General features: G+C 45.2%; 1 protein-coding gene across 1 annotated transcript in view; it reads left to right on the forward strand.

Moving 5' to 3' along the window:
- Positions 1-25,818, forward strand: part of LOC149371663 (cell adhesion molecule Dscam1-like) — a 216,518-nt gene that overhangs the window by 33,562 nt on the left and 157,138 nt on the right. The window contains exon 2 of the mRNA XM_089565899.1: positions 23,860-24,189. Coding sequence (XP_089422025.1) covers positions 23,860-24,189 — 330 coding nt within the window. The remainder of the gene's footprint in view (positions 1-23,859; positions 24,190-25,818) is intronic.

Raw genomic sequence — 25,818 nt, forward strand, 5'->3', positions numbered from 1 at the left:
TCACATCGCATGACATGGTATGATACGTTATGGTACGGTACAGTATGCTACGGTACGGTACGGTAAAGTAAGGTAAAGTAAGGTAAGCTAAGGTAAGGTAAGGTAAGGTAAGGTAAGGTAAGGTACGGTACGGTAAGATACGGTACGGTGTGGTACGACATGGTGGTACGGTAGGGTAGGGTAGGGTACGGTAGGGTACGGTTCCGTACAGTACGGTACGGTACGCTATGGTATGGTATGGTGTGGTATGGTATGGTATGGTATGGTATGGTATGGTATGGTATGGTATGGTATGGTAAGGTATGGTATGGTATGGTATGGTATGGTGTGTGGGATTCAACGTCCGAAACGTGCACATGGGTCATGATACGCGCTGTAGATGAGGGCTCCGGAATAATTTCGACCACTCATAATTCTTAACCCATACCGAATTCGCGCAGTACACGGGCGTTTTACCATTTCACTTTCATCAGAATGGTTCCGTCGCGACCGGCATTTAATCCCCCTTCGCTGAGCTCCACAACCGAGCGCCCAAAGCCACTAAGTGGACGCTGCTCTTCAATTCACGGGAAACGGCTCTCTCAAAACTCGTGCCTGGCCTGCATTTACTATGGATTAAAGAAGTGTTTCCGGCTACGATGGTATGAAAAATATGTGTAATCTCATTAATTATGACCCGCTTAATTCGAACATCCTACTCATTTGGAATGAGAAACCGGTCGCATCAACATCAGGTTGTTTAAAATGTCTCCTCTTAATTCCTAGCTCGCGTAATCTTCTCAAGAAAATCTCCCCACGTCAGTAGTTCATGCATTTTTCATCACCAGAAAGAGCTTTTTAATGCCTTCATAAAAAATTACATGCTGTCATCCAACCCGATATGCTTGTCACCCGAAGTCACCGTCGGGGATAAACCTTTTAATCACCATTACGAAATCGAAGACGATAGAAGAGCACCAATGCTAAATCGGATCTACCGATCCAAGGGCACAGCGTGTTTCCTCGGCGCATTCCCCTCTTCGCTGCACGCATTTCTCCCCAGATCCGGGACCCGACGGCTGGTCAAAGTAGCCTGCGCGCACGATGGCGGCGCCGTATCCGAATGGCTGCTCCGGAAGCAGTACGTGATCGAAGGTTCTCCTAAAGAACCAATGTCCCCCCCTGCACCTTCGGGGCCCGTCGCATGCTTCTCTGTCAGGCGAGCGCTGCGCGAGCGGCCAAATAGAAACAGATCTGCCACGGCCCCTGGATCGAATCCGTCTCGTGCACCCGCCCTGCAGCTCAGGAGCCACGGAAGAGGATGGAGATGGAAAGAGGAAAGGGCGGCTTTGCTCCACTAGGCTTCTAGAAGCCTCTAGTCCTCCACGTCCTCTTTCGGCTCTTCTTACCCGTCTCCTCTCGCCTGCCTAACGTGGGCACGGAAATCTGTCAGAATTAGGAGTTACTCCTCCGAAGAAGGCCAGGAATCGACCAAGTCAAAGCTGCACCCTAACACACACACGCACACACACGCAGACACAGAAGGAAGGGAACACAAAGAATAGCTTGGAACACGAAACGCTCCTTCCAAGAAGGTATGCGAAAAGAGCCAAACGTGAGTAAGCCAGGTCGATAGTTGGCGGTACTTTCTTCTAAACTTGACTCTGTTTGCTTTTGTTTCCGTACTTACCCCGAGCTTCCTCACTCTGGCAAGTAGCTAACTACAAAGTCGGTGCGCGCAGACGAGCCGGGAGCGCTTTAACGCCGCGGAGCGAGAATGAAATTGTCCGTATAGTGTACCCTTCAAGGGTAATGCCGCTGGTAGCAGTGAGCGGAGTAACCGGAGACCAATTGGTGCGTTTAAGCACTTGTTGCTGTTCCTGGCGCACGGCAAAGGAGCAAGACAGCGAGGCTCCAGAGAATCCTTTCTTTGGCTGAATTTCACTCGCTGCGTTAGTAAGCTTAACATCCGTGTGTGCCTTAGATATACCTTTGCTCGTTATGGCCGCAACTAAATGTAATTTCCTGTGTGCGTCGACAACTAGGCCAACTGTGCGCGTTGTTCGAGAATAATGACGCTTACGAGAACGCAGATGCTATGGCATTATACCGCAGAATCTTGGGGGTAATTTCCAGAGTTGGAGCAATGTCTTTTTTAATCATTCCTTCTCTTCATTCCTATAGATATAGGGCACTGTGTGCTGCCGTTGAAAATCACAACCTCCTGATAATTAATTTAAAGTTCGGGGTTTAATTAGAAAATAATGTGTTCGATTTCAATACAGTACCTTCAAAAAGACTTTCCATGCAGACTTTCGGCGAAGTCTTTCGTTGTCGATTTCCTGTTTGGAAACTCTATCAATCTTCGTCATAGAATTTTTAACTTAAAGCTTTCGTGTTCATTTGCTGCCTAGAATAAAAGTTTCCGCCCCAGACACAATGTCCCGCTCGCCCTACATGCTGGTTGGTACGCACTCCATTCACATGTACTTCTTTCACAGCTTGCATCCCTACCCGCTGGTATGGATAAACGGCCAATCCAGAAGGCCAGTTACTGCGCCTTTCCTTTCTTCACAATCTCCCCCTCCTCATCTTCTCATTTGTGCTTGAACCATGAGGAACGTGTTGAGTGCGGCACGGGCAATCCAGGATGTGTAATCTCTGTACTGACGTTATATACAGAACCATGAACGTGGGCGCACTTAATGGCAAGGCAAAGGGTACCACAAAGCAATACCTGGCACGTCTTCGTGCGAGGGGAATCTTGCGGGATGCATTTCTCACATTCCCACAACGAGAAGCTCAGCCCAGTGGCGGCATCTGGTTTTTAGGACAGGAACGATTTCTGTCAACAAACCGACGCTTCTCTTAACCCTACAAGCGGCAGAATCGTAAATCTAAATAAAAAATAAAACAAACTTATCACTCATCTTACCACTTATCATTCTTAGAGGGAAGATGAGACGAAGCGAAAGACCGATACCCATTTTTGGATAGTTAACGCGCTTAAAAATGCAGTAACAGCGACGAATTCGGCCCCAAGTGAGGAGTGCTGCTCCAACCGGCGCCGCCATGTTTTCTCGGCGAGAGAATGTAACTCTCTCCTCGCCATCCTATTGGCCGATGAGAATCAGAGGATAATTTTTGGAGGCAGAAATCGGTTCTGAGCTGATTGGTCTTTGCGGTGTGTATTTCGGCGGAATCTCTTCCTCGGCGGCTGGTTCAGCTCTCTCTCTCGCCGCCGAATGCCCAAGTGTGAACGACCCTCATTCTCACCTTGTTCTAATATGCGCTCGTACGAAACCAAAATGCATGTACGTAGCGCTTACTTTGTATTTGGCAAATTCATCAGGAAGTGCAAAAATAAAATGTACTGATGCGCCTACGCGGCACATTACATCCTCCAAGCAGTCGTCTTCCATCAATAGCAAAAGAGACGCCGACTTGTAAAATTTATGCGTAAACAAGGAGTCCTTCGATTACGCAGAGAAAACTTACGATCTAAGCACATTTCGGCGTGCTTCTGTTTTCAGCAATATACCGGTAATTACGAACGCATTCACGCATATTTTCTCCAAGTCATTTCAACCGCGCTTTGAAGAGCAACCATAGAGATAACGGCGCATTTTTCATCTTTTTCGCTTTTGTGTATTGCAGTGTACGTATAAAACGTTATCGGCTTCACTCTGAGGTGTTTGCATTCACGCGAGTCCATATGAAGAAACTGTGAGTATCGCACTCAGCCCTCTCCTTTCGAGCTTGCAGCGACACATTCTACAACCATACATAAAAATAGACGCTTTTCGTTGTGCAATTAGTCTGGCTGCTTTATGAGGCGCAGCTCTTACTTCAAAGCAAAATTAAGGCTTTCGAATGGTAGGGAATCTATAAAACAAACCGCAATGCAAGAAATCTACTGTTATAGCAAGCCGTGCTTAGCATTCACAATTTCTGACGACGAAAATTTGAGATACAAGTAGATTCGTTTTTTTTTTCCTTCCTTCGAATTTTAAAGCCATTGCCACCTAGCGGCAGTGAAAGGTACTCACTCAAAAATCACCCTCATAGTCTCATATTTGTCGTTCGCTTTCTCTGCCCATGAAATCCACTGAGTCCGCTTTCACCGGTACAACCCCGGTAGTATTAACTCATGAGCCGTCAGATGGCCTGCTTGACTGGAACCTGTTTGAAAGAGCATTATGCTCCTATGCATTTTATAATCTAGTCTGCATGCAAAATGCACACGAACTCAAAAATTTTGGAAAGATCTACAAAACTGAGCAGTCGATACACGGGCGGATCGATGCTCGGTTGAGTCGTGCAGTGATGAACAAGCAAACATCCTTTTCGCTAAAACAAGAGCAGTTTTCTTTCTTTTATTATCGTATGCATAATAGCGTGCTTTAAAACTTGTTACGTCCTCTTTTTCTAGCGAGTTTTGAAACGAAAAAAACAGGGGTCGCGATGGTGACTAGGAACATGAAAAGAAAATGTAGTGTTAGTTCTGAATTGAGTTGTTGGGTTGCATGAGGGCCAGAGATAGGGTTTTTCATTTAGAAGGGAGTCAAATACTCCGTTAAAATATCGCTGATGCGGAAACTGTTGTACGAGATCACCGAACTGAGAGTGAATCATTTTATTGACAACAGCAGATGATGTAATAAGGGAGTAATTACTCATTGACATCCACCCAAGCGCAGCCATACGGCTACAAAGGAAAGCTATACAGCTTTCTCAGAAAGCTGTATAGCTTGCCTTTGTAGCCGTATGGATGCGCTTGGGTGGATGTCAATGAGTAATTACTCCCTTATTACAAATCTACTCCACCTTGGGGGATTCCCCTAGACATTTGACCAGCAGATGATGAACTGTTCGGTAGATCTAAAGAGTTGCCATAGCAGTAAGGTTCATCTACCGCCTGTCGGATTTCTGGTCCCTGCATCAGCCAAGATGACAGCGTGCGGAATAATACCTTAGTGCTGGTTGATGCTTTGATGTTATGCCTGCACTAGCGTTGGGAGAGGTTAAACGGAGATAAATGTTCTGCTGCGGGTTTGACAGGAATGATACCTTACAAAAAATGATATTGAGCCTCTCTTAATCCCTTGCTGAGCTCGTGTTTATTCAACACGAAGCCAACATGAGACCAATGTTTGTTGAGTCTACTCAACAGCGCACAAAAAAAAAATTTGTTGCGCCTCGCTACACGTAGTTTACGCTGGGGAATTTCAGTGAGTCCTCAGTTGTGGTTAATATATGCATTAACTGACACGTGGAAATTGAAACTTTTAGGAATATTAGCAAAGGCAAGCACTCTACCGCATAGCTTGTTTCGATCTATTAGCGGTAAGACGCGAAGTTACGCGAAACCTGGATGTGTTTTGGTAATTATGGACGTAGTGCAATATTGAGATATTCTGTAATAGGACCTGATCTCGTCTGACTGTTCATACTCAACCCATTTCTCCAATAGATGGAAGATCTTTCATGTCGATGGAGTTTTGTGTTTTCAATTCTTTCAAAAACCAACACATTAATATTGCGCAAGCGAATTCCTATTCGGGTGTTTTTCAGAGGGCGCTCCTTAAGCGGGATATAGCTGGTGTTATGCCATCGATTTGTTGCCCGGAGCGAAGCATTGGTAGTACGTCTGATGTGAAAAACGAAGTTGGTGCTCTCAAAGCGCCTCTGCAATAGGTCAAGTCCGGTATATCAAAAAGATGAAAATAAATTGTTCATGTTGCTGATGTCAATGACCGAATTCGATTAAACAATCTCTTGATGAGCCGTTTCTCCGAAAGATATCGTGAAGACTCTGGAGGAGCTTAAATAATTGTAAGAGATTCTTCTTCACCCACCCTGAGATAAACGCTGGTGATATTGAAACCCATCGAGTCATTCAGAGCCGAGATGGGCTTAAGCAACCCTAGATTAACTTTTTATCAGAAGCTGAAGTATTACGTAATGCTTGCAAGTTGAAAGACCTCGAATCCTCTAAGGTTTCGAAGAGGGAAGATTCTTCGCTTAGAGTGCAATACGCTCGGAAGAAGCTGCACGAATGCGCTAAGAGAAATTGTTACGAGAACAAGCGTTTCAATATTAGCCTTAACGGGCTTCATCTGCACGGCTTCATCTATGAGCACGATCCACTCACACGCAGCGTAGCGCAGATAACACATAGGAATTCCTTTGCTGATTGTTCGGTTTCATCAGGTCTTCCTAAACCCTTTCCTGCATGGGAAAATTCAGTACTCCTAGCTAACTTCCACAGCATTCTTTCAGAGACTAAAATACTAAAATCTTTGGTGCATGCCTCCTTCGCCGACAAAATAACTGGCACTGAAACCTGGCTCTCTGGTAAAACTCTTAACTGCAAACTCGCGCTTCCTAATCATTCGGTTATCTTCCGGAATGAGAGAGATAATTCCCAATGCGGCGGGGTTAAAATTACACTTAAGGACGATTTCCAACCATCTCTAGTGGAAAATGACTCATTATTTGAGCATATTTGGGCGCCTGCGGGCTTTCAACATGCAAAATGTATTCTTGGCGCTTTCTATTATCTTCCTGACGGTTGGTGTAATTTCGCTGAGCTCTTGGGCGTCGCATTCGACCAGGTTACAAGCAAGTTTCCGACGTATATCATTGCCTTAAGGGGTGGCTTTGACTGTCTCAGTGTCGACTGGTCATTTTCTTATATAAGTTCTGAGAATAACCAATCTGAATGGGTTAGCTTTCACCATGTGCTCTAGCTGCGCCACCTTTCTCAGCTGGTACACGAAGGCGTGCGCGGCAATCCGATCTTAGACTTGCTGTTAACTAGCCATTCCGACCATGCTACCAAAAACGCCATGGAGGAAATTACCGATCATAGGCTAGTGCATTGTTCCTGCACCTTCCTCTTGCTCACAAAATAAAACAAAAGAAAACTATGTTTGTGTTAATTTAGAGAGAATTAATCTGATGCTTACTAGTTGTTCCACCTAGATTCTTGGTAAGTACAAAATGCGATCCGCTGACCAGAACTGGTGTCTTCTATGCGACGAGCTCAAAGAAATTGTAGCTACCCGCATCCCAAAATTTACAATCAATGCAATATTAAGTCACCTCTGGTTCTTCTATAAGGCCCGCCTGAATAGAAAGAAGTGGGCGTACAATAAATCCCCACGTGCCAATGCACCCCATGACTAGGAAGGATATAATAATCTTCCCGACCTAACGACACAGCCATCCTAGGATTTTGCTGGAATTCCAGAAAATACTTTAGTTATACACGCCCAATAAGCTTAAAACTAACCCTAAAAAAGTTATGCTAGTCATTTAACCCCAAGTGTGAACAGGTAGTGCTTTCCTACCGCATGGAAATGGGCTTTGGCTTCAGAACACGTTGTTGATATGATGAGTGAATCCTTCCATGAATTATTTAAGGACTAGCTGCCACGCAATAGCTCGCAAGCAACACCTCATCCAATCAGTTTTACTTGTCACTTATCGTAATCACGTAACCGGCATGGCGAAAGCGATAGATATGGCCCGGAGGGCATCCCCAATAAGCTTCGCTAGTTAATATATCCTGAATCATCATTTATTTTGGTGCCACTATTTCAGCGATGACTTGACACAGGATGCGTCCTGAATGAGTGTATGGTTGCGCGCATCATTCCTATATTTCAAGCGGGAAACTTATCTAACCCTACAATCTGAAGACCGTTATCTCTGAGATCAGTATGCTGCAAGTTATTTGAACACTTCGAATTATTTGAAATATTTACCCATATTAAACATCATTTCAACTGAAATAAACCACTGCTTGAAAACAGCACGGCTTTCGGCGTAAGTGATCTTGCCAAGCTGAATCATTGACCCACACTTCTCAGTCCATACATCAGTTGATACATAATCAATTTTTGTCTAGTCTTCTAAAGCCTTTATTCGTGCTCGTCACAAAACCTCACTTTTAAAAATTTAAAGTCTACAATTTGACGATGGCGCGACTCTGTCGATAGCTCCATTCCTGACAAAACGGAGTCAATCAGTTAAGATAAATGACAGCACTTCTTACGCAGCACGTGTGAAATAAGGAGTCCCACATGAGACACCATTAGGGCCGTTGTCGTTTTTAATTTATATAAATGATATACCAAAGAAACACCGAGTCATCAATTCGCCTTTTCGAAGTCAACTGCATGATCTATAATGAAGTAACTCACTCTAACGATGTGCCATACCCAGAAATTCTATACAAGCGCATTTTTTCAGCTAGTTCTTTATGAGCTACATTTTTTTTACGTATATCTTTGGATTGCTCCATAGAAATCAATATATCTGCCGATCCCTCCTCGGGGCACTTGTAGTTTTAGGATATTTATTGTCAAAAACGCACTCCTTTGAATTTGTATGACAGACTTGACTACTCGGTGCTAGCGCGAGCAAAATTTTAAAAGCAAGATTTCGGTAAGCATCGAAAGATTTGGCCATTCTCATCAATATGTTGATAACAGTCTCCCGCAGTATTGCATAATTGTTTCACAAATGAAAGTGATGTCCAGAAAAACAGGACTTGATACGCTTCTATTCATTTAAACTAACTGAATGCTGCAGCAGGTGGCAAATAAAAATTACCGCGGGAAAAAAGAGCCCATCTGATTTTCTCCCGTTTCCATGCCGTTGTATAATTATTACACATAAAAATAGGTATGTTGAATCTGTTTCTTGTATAAAATGTCCGGCCGGTCACTTGCCTTAAAATCTTTCCTTGAATGCTCACGTAGAGCACATCACCAGTAAAGCATTTTGGTACTTTGGTATGTATAACGCCGCTTACGCCTCACAAATTCAGACGCAAGACATCAAGCTCACATTTCATTGATCGGACCATCCCTGCAATGTGCTTCTATTATACGGCATCCTCACCAGGACTTCGTTTTCAGCCTTCTCTAATCTGTCCACGACAAAGAAGCAAGGTTTGGCACATTATCATACTCAAGATATCAAAGCGCACCATTAAATTAAAAGAAAAAGAATCTACCATCTCTTGAGGCCAGGAGAAAATTTGTCCTATTATCATTTTCTTCGCACCTTATAGTATAGTAAGCCGGAATTTGCCGGCTCCCATCTCCCACTGCTCGCATCTCATCTGGCTTCATCATGCAAACAATGTCTGCGCAGTATTCAAGCACAAAGAGCGCGAAAATTCCTCGCTTAATTTATCAAGCAACACTGAATGAGTTTCCGCCTTACATTGGCGTTCTGTCTGAGCTATCATCGTTTCAAGCAGCATTCCTAGTTTTTTCTAGACACTGTTTACTCAGACTGCCCTGCTGTATCGTGTACTCTGTAGCTCTTTTTTTTCCTTACTTTATGCGTCATATATGTTTTAACCCGGAGATTTCGCAACATTTTTTATTATTTATTTTTGAGTTGATCTTTTTCAGCTCTTTGCATTCATGTTCCGTCCTATTTTAACTTTTTCGCGTTCGATCTCTTAAGCTGGCTCGATTTTCAAACTGCTGAAGCACCACTGTTTGAAGCTCTGTTTTTCAATGCAAATGCTGACTGTGTGCCTATATTCCTTCATCTTGTATCAGCGTATTTCCTATGATATTTATTATCCTCGCCTATCATGCTCACAATATTATCAGTCGTCTTTTTCGTTCTTATGACCCTGTTTTACTTTCCAACCCCCCCCCCCCCCTTACCCTGTGCAATAACCTGCTGGGCCTTTAGGGTATACAAAATAAATAAATAAGCATCTCGTCATTTAGACGAACATTATGGGAGATAGCTATAGGCGTTTTGTTGACAATGTTGAGAGGAGACAGTGCACTAACTCAGAGAGACGTGGAACGCATAATTGGGATGCCAGGGTAATTAGAGTTGAAAGCGAAGATAAGTGGGCTTTGACAAGATATATAATGCCTTTGGTCGTTATCCGGCAGTTTGTTGTAGCAAAGGCTAGACAAAACGAAACACCCAGACAGAGCGAGGAGACAGGTATAGAATGAGGAAATTTCTAGTTAAAGGCTGGTCGAGGCTGATGCAAGGCACGGCTGTGTGGACGTACAGCTCCAAGATTTCGTTGCACAGTGGACTGCTCTTATTGCTGCTGTTGTGCGCAGTGGCGGTTGCTGACAATTTAGGATTATGAGAGTATCCCAGGTAATACTACGGATGGCAGTCTGATTCTGAGAATCGCTAAGTTAAATTGCAAAGTTAATTTTCAGGTATGGGACATCCTGGCCCCCACATCTGCTTGTGCGTGCAGGCGTGGAGGATTGCACTTAAGCTTTCGCGTGCGTGGTAGTTTATTTGCACATGCGCACTTGCTTTCTGTTTCCTTCCCCCCCCCCCCCCCCCCCCCCCCCAACCCCTTCGCTGGCGGGCCGCTGGGTTCATGCGGGACCGAACGGCAGCGGCCCAGTTGAAATGCTGAACATTCAGTCGAGTGGCTGCTACCGCCGCGTCATTATCTCCTTTTGTTCAAAGTGCGTGTGCGTGCGGCTGTGCGTCTGGGTGTGCGTGGCAGATACGTCGCAGGTCGACAGGAATATAGGGGCTAAGTGGCTCGTTATGTGGAGAAGCAAATGAGAGAACATTCATTAAGGGAAAATGCGAAAAAACGTGTAGATTTGTTGGTTGGTATATTGTGAAACCTGTATAATGGAAGCGGAATAAAGAGGATTGTCAAATTACACCCGCCTTAAAAGCAAGCCTGAGCGACAGAGCCCATCGGGATTGCGAAACGGGCTGCAGTTAATAGGATGGTAGCTGTTTGTCTTTACTGACAGCAAGACAGAAGCTAACGCGAAGGGGTGCTACCAAGCTTAAGACTTTTGCAACTGCATAGTTGATCACCCATGCAACCTTGCATCGGGTAAATAAGGTTGCTAACATTGCAGCAGATGGCAAAGGCAACAGGCAAGCGATCTCTTTTTAAGCCCACGTGACCGCAAAGAAAATTTGGACTTTTCGTAATGTGAACCCGACGGCAACCGTTTATGTTTATAAGAAGCGGTTTATGCCAGCAATAATACAATAGAGTACGATGTAATGCATTTTATGGAGAGTAGCACTCAGTACTGTCTCAAAAAGCATTATGCCTTTTTGAAGATACGAATGCTTCATGGCATACGTAAGAATTACATAAGAATTACGAAGGACTATTCCTTATAAAAATGGTCTATAGACAGGCTATAGACTTCCTATCGACTCTGTTGACTTCCTATAAATATTGCTTTCTGTCTATTCATAATCTATAGACTGTCTATAGACAAAAGTCTACTAAAAGTGTATGGCCATAAATCTATAGACACTCTATAGACTGTCTAAAAGTTTTTTGTAAGGGATGGCATCAAACGACCAGGCGTTTGTTGCCGCTACGTCCACCAAGATATAAACAAGAAAAGCGAAAGCTAAACCTATATCATAGCTTTGGTGGTTTACTTTAAAGGTTATCTGTGGGCTGCTTTGGTTCAGACATACATGGTAATGCAATGGCACCGACTCTGTTGCCTTTGAGGTTGCGATGGTAGGGACCTTTTGCCCGTTTCTTTCTTCAATTGTTTCACAGAGAGAAAGGCTTACACACCTGCAATGCAATGATACTCGCACAACCGATTTGCGTGACTACTCAATGCCGCGTATGAATCCCGCGTCCAAATATACTGCGCCATAAATCCCCACCAAGGCATATCTGACGTAACGCGCGACAGTGCTGTTCCGACGTCCCGCAGGGCACACATCAAGTAAACGGTATCGCGAATGCCGTCGCAGAGGAAAGCTCACTTGATGACCCGTCACAGCAAAAGACCATCGGCGAAACGGACCAGGGAAGAAAGACCGCGGTTCGTATTTCAACGTATACGGCGAGTGAAACGTCAGACAGCGGTCGGCGCGCGCTCTTTTGACGGCTTACTTACTTAGGCCGCACCGTTTTCAACACTCAGAACACGCGCCCGCGTGCGTACATATGTCCAACCCGAGCGACTTTGCACTCTTTGTTCACAGCTCGGAGCTGATAATGCACACACAACACGACAGTCAAAACAAGACTGAGAAACAAGGCACGAAAGGAAAAGAAAGAAAGGAAGAAAAGAACGAAGGGAAAGGATGTCAGAGAGAAAAAGGGAAAGGGACAGACAGGCGATGCGTTTGGGGTGCGTTCCAACATTCCGGAAAAAGATTTCGGCGCTCATATTTTACTCCGGTCGCTACGTGTCTGTACGTGTACATGTGTACGGGTCGCTGCGTGCGTGCGCGCGCGAGACACGAGGCGACGGACCAAGAAAGGACGGAGGGGGAGAAGGAGGATGAGAGTCGACGGTGTAAAAATTTGATTCGAAAGGCGCGGAAAAGACATCGCTCAATGGCGATAAGAACGCCTGGCCGCCTCTTCTGTCTGCGGCGAGCCAGCGTGTCCCCCTGCCATGCCCGCCCCTCGCCTGCCGTCTCTCCCGACCGCCTTTAATTTCTTCTTCGCTTCATTTTTTACTGCGGCACTCGTTTTTCCCGCACTTTCTCTTTTTGCGCTTCTACGCTAGTCAAAGTTCCGGCTGAACGCGACAAAAAGAAAAATAAACAGAAGGAAACAAAGACGGAAATAAAGCCTAGGATCATTGCGCATGCGCGCCGGAGTCAATCTATTATGAATATGGCGTTGACATTGCGTTCACGCGCTGGAATAGCTGGAATGACAGACCTGCTGCACGGACGGGATGTATTATTAAAGAGCAACCTTTCCGACGCCGTTTTTCTTCTGCTTTCGGAGCCTTTCTTCCCTCGGACTCTTTCTTTTTTGCCTCCATTTTTTCCCTCCTCATATATCCGGCTTCTCGAATCTTCTTTTAGTTCTTCTCTACGCGTTTGCACCGTGACAGGCGGAATCACGTAATTTTAAAGCTTCTGGGAAGAGACAACCGGCTTGCTTCATTCCATCTTTCTCGAAAGACTGGTGACAGACGCCTCTGAAACCAGAAGCCACAAAGAAAACGGCGTTGTTTTGTTGTAATTTGACAATGGAAACAACGACTTTAGTTAGTTCTTTCTTTTTTTTTTGTTCCCCTGGCATTCCTGCAAAACTGTGAAGTGGCTTCGCGGTATTGTTGATCAATCTCTTTATGACACAAGGGTGCAGGAAAGAAATAGAAAAATAACACTGTTCCATTGGTGAAAGGATGCCGATCGCAAACTGACGGTTATCGAAACAGCGGTAAAATTCGCTGGCACCTGTCATCCCCAGTAGCTTCGCTCTGTCCAATATGGCGTAGGGCCTCCTTCGTTCTAACCCAGTCTAGAAAGTTTGCAATACGAAGGAGCCGCTTTAGATAGTTCGTAATTGCGCAAAGGAAGGCGACATGTTAGCAGCATTTCTAAAGGAAGGAATGATGAACGGAAACGCGCCGCCTACGCAGTTCACCTCGACCTTTCATATCCTATTTCAGTGTTCAGTGCCAATGAGAACAAAAGCATCTTCCTCAAAGAGTTCGAGGTTTTTTTTTCTCCTCCAAGTTTTCCCATAACTCATTCAAGCATCAAAGATCTTCATATGCTTGGTTTCTGCGCAACAAAATGACGTCCCCTGCTTGACAGTACTTGAAAGGCAATAAAATGTTTTGTAATTTTTATGAGAAAGTGTCATTCGTTAGCACCCCTATGTCTGTCAAGACGTTATGTGGCCTGTCGCAACACCGCTTTAGGCAATAGAAATTACAGCGCCCTCAAAAGTTTGAAAAACCAGCGTCCTTGGTATGGTTGCGTACATGCGTGCGGGCGTTATGACAGAGGCAGCCCCTTTTTCTCTTTTCTCCTTTTAATTATGTGGCTCTCATTACGCATCTGCTGTTTCGCAAGTCGCGACAAGACATTGCGTTTTTTAAATAATTAAAAAATGCACATGTGTTACACCCTCTCTACTTGCGCAACTTGTGGGATGTCCTCCCTGCCTTGCTCAGCCCAAATTTTCGGCCTCTTTTTTGGGTTTTTGATCTTTCTAAATGTCGTGTATAACGACGAAATCGTATACCAGCTGGTGAGACACTTTGACCATTTAGTAGCACAAAGGTAACCAAATAAATACCTTAATTAATATTGAGCAGAGAGCAATGTAATTAGCTTTGCCGTACCTCTTCTCACGTCTCTTCAAGGTTAACAAAGGTAAAGACATTTCGCATGTTATTGTGCAGAACATTTATTCATACCTCGTATGACCTAAATAGATAAATAAAAGTAGAAGACGCACTGAAAATTCATGCCAAAAGGATCACCTGTAAAGAATACAGTCATAATTAACACTTTCATTTAAATTGTAGGCGCACAAAGTCAGTCGATTTATTGTGTTATTCTTAATTCTATTGTGCTCTTCAAGATCACTTCTCTCATTCAGCAAGTGTACTGAGACCACTTCAACAATTCAAGAATGATGTCACCCAAACTACCGTTGCGATATTGAAAAAGTAAAAAAACTGCTGGATTATTTGCGGTGAATGAGTTTGCATTTGCGATTCTGAATCTCCAGACGTGGCACTTGCGTGTGATGCGTGAATCCAAACTGCGAAACTTCCTCATTCGCGCACGGACCTTTAGAGGCTGAACACTCCGCGGTACGTTTGCACTTCTTAATGAGTGAAAAAAAAAAAAAAGGAAGTTGAATTGAGAACAACGGCGGCAAGAATCCTCGGTGGCGCCGACGACGACCTCACAAGCTAAGCAGTCCCAACGCGAATACAAGGCGACCAGCGCGCACCACTGTCGGCGCTTCGTACAAAAGGTCTCTGCGCTGGTTAACGAGGGAGCCAGAAAGCGGCTCTCCGAGCTTTGTCGTCTCGGATGTCCCCCCGCGCCCCCCGGGAGCCCAGGGGACGACGTCTCGTGTTCCCGAACAAAGATTTACGGGCACCTAATGATCACGTCCTCGCCGCCGCCGCCTCTGCCACGGCAGCGTCGTTCTCGGGCGTCCGCGCGCGCTAGCGCGAACGCTTTGAAACGAACGCTCCCAACCAGCACGCCGTGGCTTGATGGCGAGAAAATGTTGCACCGCTGGCGCAGAATGCGCGAGAGGTTAAAATGGTGGCGTCTTCTCACTCTCCTCTCTCTATCTATTTCCCTTTCCTACGCTTTGACTCCGACTTCTCCCCTCGGCCTCTCGATTCTCTCCGCATCTCGGACGACGACGCACTGCTGGGAAGGCCTCTTTCAGGATCCGCGAGCCAAAGCTTCGCACGCGCTCACACCTCGTTAGCGGCGTCTTCGTCGTCGTTTACCGCCGGCCCCTCCTCCAGGGAGCCAGGATTAAGAACGATTACAAAAAAAAAAGAGCGACAACAAAAGGAAACGCGATCACACGCGAAATGAAATAAGTAGAAATAAACAAAAAGGCGAACGGAGAATGAAAGATTAGTGTATATCGGCTTCAACTGCGCCAAGTGTGCGCGATCTAAATGGATGCGACGGTGTTTCGAGGAATTTTCGCGTAGTGTGCGAGAAATATATAAGGTTTAGTGCAGAGTCAAACGTCGCGGGGAGCGGTCGCAGAGAGCACGTTTTCTATACCGGGGAATGGAGTCATTAGGAGTGAACTCATTTGTTATCCTGAACGGTAATCTCTGCCATTTGCAATGCCAAATGCCTTACTCGTCCAGAAAAAGGTAGCGGCTGCAATTTTTTTTTTTAAACGCTAGGCCCGTTTGATCAGCGATAACGAATTAGAATACCTAATTTATAATAAGGACACACGTCATGTGTAGTAAACGACGTTTAGAAGCGGGATTCGTGTGTTCGCACACCCAGGAGGTCTCTTAAATATTATGGTTATCCGATCATTCATCTGGAAATAGCTTTAGTTGTGCTATTTCAATGGATATAGAGTGGACATCATCAAACGAGGTGTGGGAGGGGAGGGGGGGGGGGGGGGCGAGCAGTATAATTATGTCTTGCAACACAAATGACGTCAAACATACGACCAGGAATATCGTAACTGCTGATAATTACTTTTTCTAATCAGGAGCAAGAACTTAGGATTTATTTTTCACGTGAGTGAAGGACAGCAAGTGAACAACAATTCGGTACCGCTTTTGCATATGCAACAAATGTACCGTCTTTGCTAAAAGTAACCAGGCGTCACGGTTTGCTTGTCAGTCGTATATTAAAGCTATTATGTCAGCCCTGAAGCTCTGAATCTCTGTATAGTGAGGAGGACGCCTGTCCTCACCTTCAAATAACTTTTTGATCTTTAGGGAAGCCGTGAGGGCTCTGCAATATGAATGAGAAGCAAACCATGCACCGTAGTTAATTTTGGCAAAGACTGTATCATTTTATCAAGAGTAATAGCGAATCTTTACAGTCAGCTTCTGAATAAAAAAATTGCTGTAGTGAAAAATAAGTAGAAATCGAATAACATGAACTACCATATGAGAGGACAGTTTCCTTTCGCTCTCAATGAAAACTGAAGCGATATATCAGAGGAAACAAGAAGCTGCGCAAGACTTCCCCTCGCGAACACAACCTGAGCTTTTACTGTCCGAAAATGTGTATGTGTTGCCGAGAAAAGCGGTAATCAAGTTCTCGATTTCCTCTCTTATTTACAGCCCCATGAAACGCGGCCGGTGTTGCGTCACTTTTACGAGGCGTCTTGCTCCGAGCTCTCTCTGGGCGACTCAGAGAAGACGAACCAAATCAATGCTGCTTGACCTTGCAGCGAAACGACGTTCACGGTTACAGTATTGATCAACGGATGTAGCTACGACATTGCTTACCTTGAAGCTCAGTTTACTATTTTTTTCAACGCTTCAAAGGCGTCTTCACAAGCCAATGCGGCCTCCGGGGTTAGGAAGAGCGCGAACGACGTTAAAGTTGAAGCAGCTGCGTAGGACGGCTTCACAAGAGCTGACTGCGCACTCGCTAGAGCACACGCCAAGATCCTTTGTTATTTCGGCAGTATATTTCCCGAAGGAATAACGTTCTACGAGATAGCGATGACCTTATGGCAACAGGCGAAGAATACACATCACCAGACGCCGTTACCAGAATTTCATGAAAAAGTGATCGCCCTTCCTCTCTCCCCTTTCTATCGCTCCCTTCTTTCCCTTTTCCGTGTGTAATATTGCATACTGGGCGTCGCCTAGTTTACCTCTCGGCCTCTCCGCTCATCATTCTCTCTCTCTCTCTCTCTCTCTCTCTCTATCGTCATGGTTGCAGTCATTCGCTTTTGACTTAATTGTCTTACTTATAAAAAGTACTGTTATCGTGAAAATGACATACTTTCAATATTAGGGACTGATCTCGTAGCTGGACTCAGTTCTTTTTCTTTTATCATTTATCTCTTTATCGCTGTCCCTTTAGCATTTGTTCTTCCTGAAATGTCATTAGCCACGACTCTCATATCTCATTTATTACTCAAACGCTCGGGAAAAAAAGCTGTGCAAACAAGCGTAAGCGACACTTTATATCAGAACACTTCCATGAATCTTCGAGCCAAAAAACCTTTTACCTCGATCGATGCCTGGCGCCCAGCTCGTGTGTTGACAAACGTTCATGGCGAACCGGATAGCATCTACTTTTAACGGGCAGCCCTACCAGCGGAGTCCATGATCGTTAATCAGGGCAGTTTGCGGCGTGCGATACATTCGGCCATATGCCGCGACTCGGGTAACTTGTTTTAGTTCCCTTTTTAAAATGAAAAATCCAACCTTAATCCTCGGATCACTGGCGAAAAGTATTGCCGAAGAAGTTAATTTGCATACGATATGCTGGAAGTCTGTGGCCATCGGCATTTTTCGGGCTTCTTTTATTCAAACAAGAGGAGCTAAATTAGCATCAAACTCTCGTCTGTTTCAATGATCTGTGTAGGGCGACCACACAGCTCTGTGTTTCTTTGTAGCACGCCTAAGCTTTCAAGAGCTCGCACCGGGAAGGCGATATTTAGGCAGTAGTTCATGATCTCAGTCCTGAATAGTGGTCGATCTTTTCCACTCTGTCATTGACTCGACACAGGACGGGCGCTCGTCCCGTCCTGTGTTTTTCGTGTTCCTTCTGTCCTCGTTCCGTAGCGCTGTTGTGAATCTGTTCATTATGCATGAACCAACTAGCCCACACCTGAATCCTCTTAGAATGCAAAAATAAGCCGTGTTTTGTTTAGCATTGTTCTCAAACGCGTTGTGTATACAGTATAACGAAATTATGCCAGCTTTCGAACGCTGCTGCATGCGACGGCATTTAAAAAGGACAATATTTGACACCAGAAATATTTGCGAGAGGTTCTGTATCATTTTATATTTTTATCCCCTACAATAATATCAGCGGAAGTGAAACGCTGGTACTTTTTTAGGGGCTACTGGTCCTAAATTTTTGTTTGTTTTCCCGAAGACATAATATTTTCACGTTCAGTCTTCCTGACAGTATAGATTTTTGCCAATCAAGGAACTGCTTGGTCTGAATTAATCGTGTATTCTTTTCCTCGAAGTTTTTTTTTTTTGCCGGAATCGCCACATTTTAATGAAAGAGGCGAACTGATCAGCTTCTGTGCACGAGAAATGAAAAAATGGATCGGTTGCGCGAAGAGAGAAACCGCAGCATCTGTATTGCGGGCTGTAGTTCAAGAAAATCCGTGCCAAGTTAAGTGCATGTTGGCTGGGCCGGAATTGTGGGATGCTGCTGAAAAAAAAAAAGTCATTTCGCGTTGTTGCTTTACCGATGTTCCGCTAAGTTCACCCGAAATCCTCTTTTTTTTTTCTCACTGTCACCAGGAAACGTTGTCACTGATGTCATGGCCTTTTGCTTGTGTAATTAGCTACGTGCAGCTTTCTTGTGCGAGTCAGCGTGGCGCCCGCTTGCACCTCATTAAACGCCGTCAACAAAATTTGGGTACAAAAATTGTGACATTATTTTGCTCCTATTCAAATATAACGCAGCATAACGCAGTACGCATGCAAAGCTTTGGCTGATAGCAGGGTCAACTTTTCCGCATGTTTGTCCTCGGGCGACAGTGCCACAACACCCACGCACTCCAGATGAGCGCACAAAGCCAACACTTTTAAACGAGTTCTTCTACGGACTCAAACGCAAAAGGGTGAAACGTAAGAAAGAAAAATTCACAAAAAGTAGTCATTAGAAATTCTGCACAAACGACTCCCAGGCGCCACCTTCCGCGAATCTTAAATTCAGCTGTTCGTCATCGATACGTGAAAAATAAAAGCACGATCTGCGGCGCACTTTCTCAGCTTTTTATTGCACGTGCGTTGACCTATTGTGATTGAGTTAGATTGAAAGACAACCAGTTTTGGAATTTTAACCCGATCATTTATTATTTCCATTTGTTTGTTTGCTCGTTCGTTCGTTTGGTCGTTTGTTTGTTTGTATGTATGTTTTATGTTTTTGTATGTATGTTTATGTTTGTTTGCTTGTTTGCTTGGTTGTTCCTCTCTCTTTCTTTCTTTCTTTCTTTCTCTCTTTCTTTCTTTCTTCCTTCCTTCCTTTCTTTCTTTCTTTCTTTCTTTGCTTGCTTGTTTCATTGTTCGTTCGTTCGTTCGTTCGTTCGTTCGTTCGTTCGTTCGTTCGTTCGTTCGTTCGTTCGTTCGTTCGTTCGTTCGTTCGTTCGTTCGTTCGTTCGTTCGTTCGTTCGTTCGTTCGTTCGTTCGTTCGTTCGTTCGTTCGTTCGTTCGTTCGTTCGTTCGTTCGTTCGTTCGTTCGTTCGTTCGTTCGTTCGTTCGTTCGTTCGTTCGTTCGTTTGTTTGTTTGTCTAAATGGAGTGGGCGAACAGAACAAATCATTAACAGGAGAAATCGGTTAGGCATCCTTGAAGGCGATGTAATCTGTGATGGTTGTCACGGAAGCAAGAAAACGGTTCCAGTCGTTGTTTCTGTAGAAGTGGTACTAGCGGTTTTATTCAAAATAAAATAATAAAAAAGAATGAAAAGATTTTTTTTTCAAGCCCAGACCTCTGTCATCGCTACTTGAAGCGCATGAGCTAAATCAGAGAAAATAGAAGGATAGCAGGCAGACTGGAGAAATGCAATGAAATAAATGGGGGGCAGCCAGAAAGGATAGGGGGGAGAGAGGTCAGGATATATATACAAGTATTTTATTTACAAATTCTTACTTGTGTCTGGCAAAACATGAACTGGAGTACATATTAGTACGACTTGTCGGAACAAGACATCATGAAAAAAAGTGCGCATTACAGAAACGAGAGCACCATATACGAATCTACTTAATAACTACTGAACTGCTGCGTAACGATGCTGCACCCAACATTTGAGTCGGAGCGTAGTGGAGTGCCCGGAATTATTTCCACCGCAAGTAGTTCGCGCACCTACAGATCTGTACGCGGGCTATACTGCATTTCGCGGCGAAAAAAATCGAACGGCCATGGCCAATATCAAAGGCCTATCCACTCGCTGACGAACATGGTACGAATCTACCTTCCCTGAAGTTGATCGCATCTGCGACAAGGGCACACACTGTGAGCGGTCCCAGCCCTTTTTCGTGTTTCAGCACTGGCCTGCGTGCTCCATTATTTATGCACGTCCGCCATGTATGGCACGGTACTTGATAAATCATGTGTTCGTGGAGCAAATTGTTTTTTGGGTTATGTTTTTTTTTTTCCAAGGATATCGACACACGGGATGGGCACAGCAGGATAACGGCTGAGTGACGGACATGCTAAGATCTGAACATTCGATGCAACTTTAATGAACAACAATTTGAGATCGATACGAGTACCAAGCGTTATGAGTTCTACAAAAAACTGTCACTTGGTATTCTTTTTGTACGTAAAGTTCATTTGGTTACTTGTTTTATAGTAATTAATTTTTGTATATTGAAGGAACTATGCAAAATATTTTTATCGATAATTGATGACAGCGCATAAAAATTTAATTCAGAAGTTCTGTAATCGGCACCTCATTTATTTTTTTCGTTGTAAAGCTAGAACACTTAAATAAAGCTAGCTTTCGTATATCCAAGAAGAGATAACATGCTCAAGAGGTTGAATGATATACGTATACGTGGAACTGAGTAAGCATCCGTAGCTGGTAACTTGCTCGATCGTTACTGTAGCGAATGCAAGATTTCATTCAAAGACGTATTCAAGGATAGTCGACCTCGAGCAGCAACTCGTGCAAATATTAATGCGTTCGATATATGTGCGGTTTCCCGACGTCCCGAAATTAACGGTCTGCTCAATATGCAAACAAATGAATAGGGTTAAAAAATAGTGAAACTAAAACGAGTTTCGAAGGAACATTAAAAGACAGTTTTCTCTAATGCTTTTCAGCTTTAATTTGTTAGTTTTGTGCCCAACATAAATTGTCGATTTTACTGTCAGCGTGTTTTCAATAGGAACAAAATGGAAAAGAGCTGTCTCCGAGGTGATCACTGTAAGTTGGAATATAAAAAATAGCACGTGGAAAAAAAAACTGGCATTGTGAATATTTTTATCATGCCGGTACACAGTTCACACAAAGACATTAAAAGCTGAGGAAGCCTGCGTTTACCTGCCAGTGAACTAAATGGTAAAACGATGCAAGATCAACACAAAAGGCTGAAAGTCATTTGCCTTAAGGCACGAGTTGATCACCGCACTGTACAGCACACGGCATGATTCCTCCTTGCACGTCATTCCAACGGTCACAGCATAAACACATAAAAGTACCCGTCTGAAAGGCTTCAAACTTTCTGGCTGAGCACTATAGCACACTACCACGGACACTACCACACTAAAGCCTGGCGTTTTCTTCCACTCAAAGCCTGGCATCCTCATTATTGCGAACTCTCGTTGTTGACAAATTAACTTTCTCAGTGGACCTTGTCATTCGAAGTACACCCAGCCCTTGATGTTGTTACTGTATGCGCCGCATGTCACGTTTTCCTGGGTACTCCATTTGGCCAATATTTATCACCGTTGGTCTAGATTCCTTTGCAGCCACATTCAGTGATTACAAGCTAGGGCACTAATAGAGAAGTGAAGGCGTGATAGAAACAGTGAACAATCCCAAAAAAGACTCCCTGAGTTGCTCTCCCCTGAAGAGAAAAAGTGTCAGCCACAGATGCACTGCACCGCACCTCCCATTCTAGGAAAGTGCCTCAGGCTTACCCGAGACCCCGTTTTCTCGGTCACCAGATGAAAGCAGAAGCTTCCGTTGGCAACACACCGCAGCCACTGACACTGTCTTACCAGTACAGAATCTGTCTGATTGTTTCTGGCACGTTTCTCATGTGCCAAGAAAGTCACTCATATATTTCACGATGAAAGTAAGATGAGTCCAAACTATAACCTTGTAATGCCCAGTGTAGCGAATTCGCAAAGTAGTAAATGTGCGCCGTGTACTCATTTACGCAAGAAGTTAGTATAAAAAATCTTGTGTGAATATTTTCCCAGTGGCTAACGCTTTCTGATAAAAAGGCCCAGCCCCATTGTAAGGGAACTGGGTGAAGGGAAAGGGGGCGCAAAGATACGGCATGTTCGATGACTTCTTGTGTCCCGTTTAATAAGAACTCTTGCGGAAAAACTAGGCAAATATTTGTTTTTCAGGCCTATCCGACGTTAAGGAGCCACGCCAACCACGCTATTTTCTCGGTTCTGGATTAACATCATCCACAAAACAAAAGACCTCTAGGGTGTTTGCGTTTTGCGCATGCACACTTGTGCCCCGCTGTTCTCTCAGCCTCCTAAAGGATAGGGTTTCTAAAACTCTCCAATGCTCGCGTTTGCTAGGTACATAATGGATGCAACTAGACCTCATCACTCTAACATGTCAACAAAAGCGTGGTTCTGTAGAAACTATTGCACGAAGCAACAACTTGGTAAAAACAATGCCCGATGATTTAACGTGGTTAGGCCAAATGCGAATTAGGTGCGCTAACGCTTAGGCTCTCACTTCGATTTCGGGTCTAGTCACCATACAATCTTAGATCGCTGGGAGCCTCCACAACAACTCACCCGTTTCCGCAAACAACTCGCCCGAAACTCGACCGTTTCGCCATTGCGTTCACAACACTCCAGGCTCTGTGGTGCAGCGGTTAAGCGATGCGCCGCTGCCCTGCGGTGGAAGGTGCTGCCACCTGGTGGGACTTGCGAGGCCCCGGTAGCTCTTCCCGAGCAACCTTTCGTGGGCAGTCAGTAATCGAAATTCCACCTGCGCGATGGGCACGATGAACAGAGATAAATTTACGTTCTAAAAATGTGTTCATCACCTCTCTATGAGCAGAAATCACTCTTGGTACGGTTTTCTTTCGAATCCAGGTATTCCAGTTGATATTCTAGTTCCAGATATTCTAGTCCTCCAAGATGTCACAAGTACTTGATGTCGTGAATTCACATCATCCCGATATATACGGAAATTACTTTTTTTTTATTCATTCAGAATTCAGTCGGTAAAGGGTTAAGAGGAAGTCGCGCGAGAAGGGAATATGACCCTTAATAAAGCCGGTCGAGTTCAGTGACGGAAGAGCTTCGTCATAGATAAGAACCCAACCTCTATTTTCCAAAGGCATTTCGTGTGTAATTTTTTTTATTACATTCGCTTGTTAATTTGATTGTTTATTTACTCACTTTATTGTTAATCTCACCCTCAACTCCTGAGGCAATATTCAAGGGAGTAACTGCTAATTTCTATTCACCTCAGTGCACCCAAACGGCTACAGTAGAAAGCTAAAGATCATTTCGCAGAATCTTCTACGCAGGAAAAAATAAAATTCTTCCTGGTCCGCAACATTGTGCAGAGAAGTGGTTACAATATGAAGTGCAAAATACGCCCCAAAAAAAAAGTGAAGTACAGGCCTGTTACTTTCCTAGGAAAATTAAGGTGAGCTTCGCGTTGCGAAAATAACGGATGTCTTCATTCGAAGGTGGCACGCAGCATAACCGGTGCTCCACCTCCCTTTCTGCAGCGCTGGTCCCGAGGAGCGCCCTCTGCGAACCACGGGCGCCGCATTTCCTGCACGAGCCTCCGGCTCGCGTGGAATTCCTTAACGGGACGGGCGCCGTGGTACCATGCGTGGTGCACGGCTCGCCTCCGCCCCGGGTGACGTGGGCGACGCGCGCGGGCCAGCCCCTGCACGAGGTGCCCGGACTGCGCCACATGCGCCCCGACGGATCCCTGGTGCTGCCCCCGTTCCGGGCCGAGGACTTCAAGGAAGACGTGCACAGCGCCGTCTACCGCTGCCTCGGCACCAACTCGCTGGGCACCATCGGCAGCCACGACGTCCGAGTGCGCGCAGGTGAGCCTTCTCGGCGATCATGCAGCGTACCGCTTCTTGCAAAGAGGAACTCTGTCCGTGTAACGGGCAGTGAGTTCGAGTGTTACGTGGGCTATGAGCGACTAAACCAATACGCCGTATTTACGCTGGCAGAGCTCAGCCCGACGGTACTACAAGCAGGAAAAGCAAATCGACCGCAAGGTCAACATGAAACTTTTGTTTCAGGAAAGCTGAAAAGGGTACTGACAGCAAACTGGCCTGTATCAATATATTATTCCGCCTTCTCATCAGATAGACACCACTCTCAATGAAAACGAAGATTTCACATGCAACAAATCACAGAAGACATGAAATACAGTTCACGACACGACACAGCAAACTTTTAGACACACCGACAGAGCGAATTCACTGCACTGCAAACTACGATGCATCAAGGCAATAATTTTAGAGTGCAGATCCCTAAGGCGGCTACACCGTCATTCACGCCCAAATGGTAAACCGTGGACACCTTTTCGGTCATATTTACCGCATCTGTGCGCTTGCACAGGTCATGGTCTGGCATAACGGCTTACCATGGAGACCTTTTCGGTCATATCTACTATATCTATGCGGTTGTGTAGGTGCGCCTGTAACAATGGTCTGGCATAACTGACATAGCAAATGAGTTAAGAAAATGCATGCAGTCCGCGGCATCTAATATTTCTTGAAGAACGCAGCCGAGCGTTCCTCTGTGTGGACCTCTTTGCCTTGAGTGAGTTGGCTACGTTCTTCTCTTGAAGAGAAAAAGGGCAGCGTTTGTGCGCTTCTTCTGCGAACCTCTGCTACTATGTTTGCGAAACGACAGTCGCAGGTGTTCGCATTCAGCCGTGATTCGAGTTACAACGCCCGCCTTGCTTCCGCCCACGAGAGTTCTTCCGGTGAACAAATAAAACGACATCTACCGGCGCCCGAAACCACCGATATCTGTTGCGCGTCTTCGCGCCGGCAATGTCTCTGACGTTGAGTAACCGGAAATCATTAGAAGCTGTGCGGAAGAACAGAAAAGAGTGTCTCGCCAGCTTACCCGCTCGTATGCCTTCGTGGCACTTACAACAACCCGGAGGGCGCGAGCGTATTTACTGACGCAACAACAAACGCCGAAGTATAATGTACCTCCAAATGCCCTACTTCGCTGCAGATCAGAGAATCATTAGCGCAATCCAAAAGCGACTTTTTCCTCTCCCATTCTTTCGGTTACCCTCTCGTTCTCTCCTGCTGTCAAACGAGATAGATACTAACGACGAAAATGGAGCGGGGGAGACGACGCTGTACGCGTAAAGTGAAGACGAAGGCAGCGAGACAATTCGAGAGGCCCAGTGATCGGTCCGCATTGTGCCAAAATGTGACCAATACCTCGTAACGAGAGGCGCGCTAACGAGCTCATAGCTTCAACCGCAGAGCGTCCGCTCCTGCGGTCGTTCCGAGCGTTGGGGAAGAGAAGGGGGGAAAGGGGGAAGGGCCTGGAGGACGTAATCTGCGCGCCGCACTCATCGATCCCACGGCGCCCGGTTCGTTCGCCCAGCGAAGCCTGCAACGGCCTGGCTGCGGCGGCACGAAACTTTTGCCCGGCTCAGGGCGGATCGAACATGCAAATTATCGAAAGGTGCTCGC

This window comes from Amblyomma mixtum, chromosome 1, assembly GCF_055824585.1.
Source record: "Amblyomma mixtum isolate Tamu chromosome 1, ASM5582458v1, whole genome shotgun sequence".
Classification (NCBI taxonomy): Eukaryota; Metazoa; Arthropoda; class Arachnida; order Ixodida; family Ixodidae; genus Amblyomma; species Amblyomma mixtum.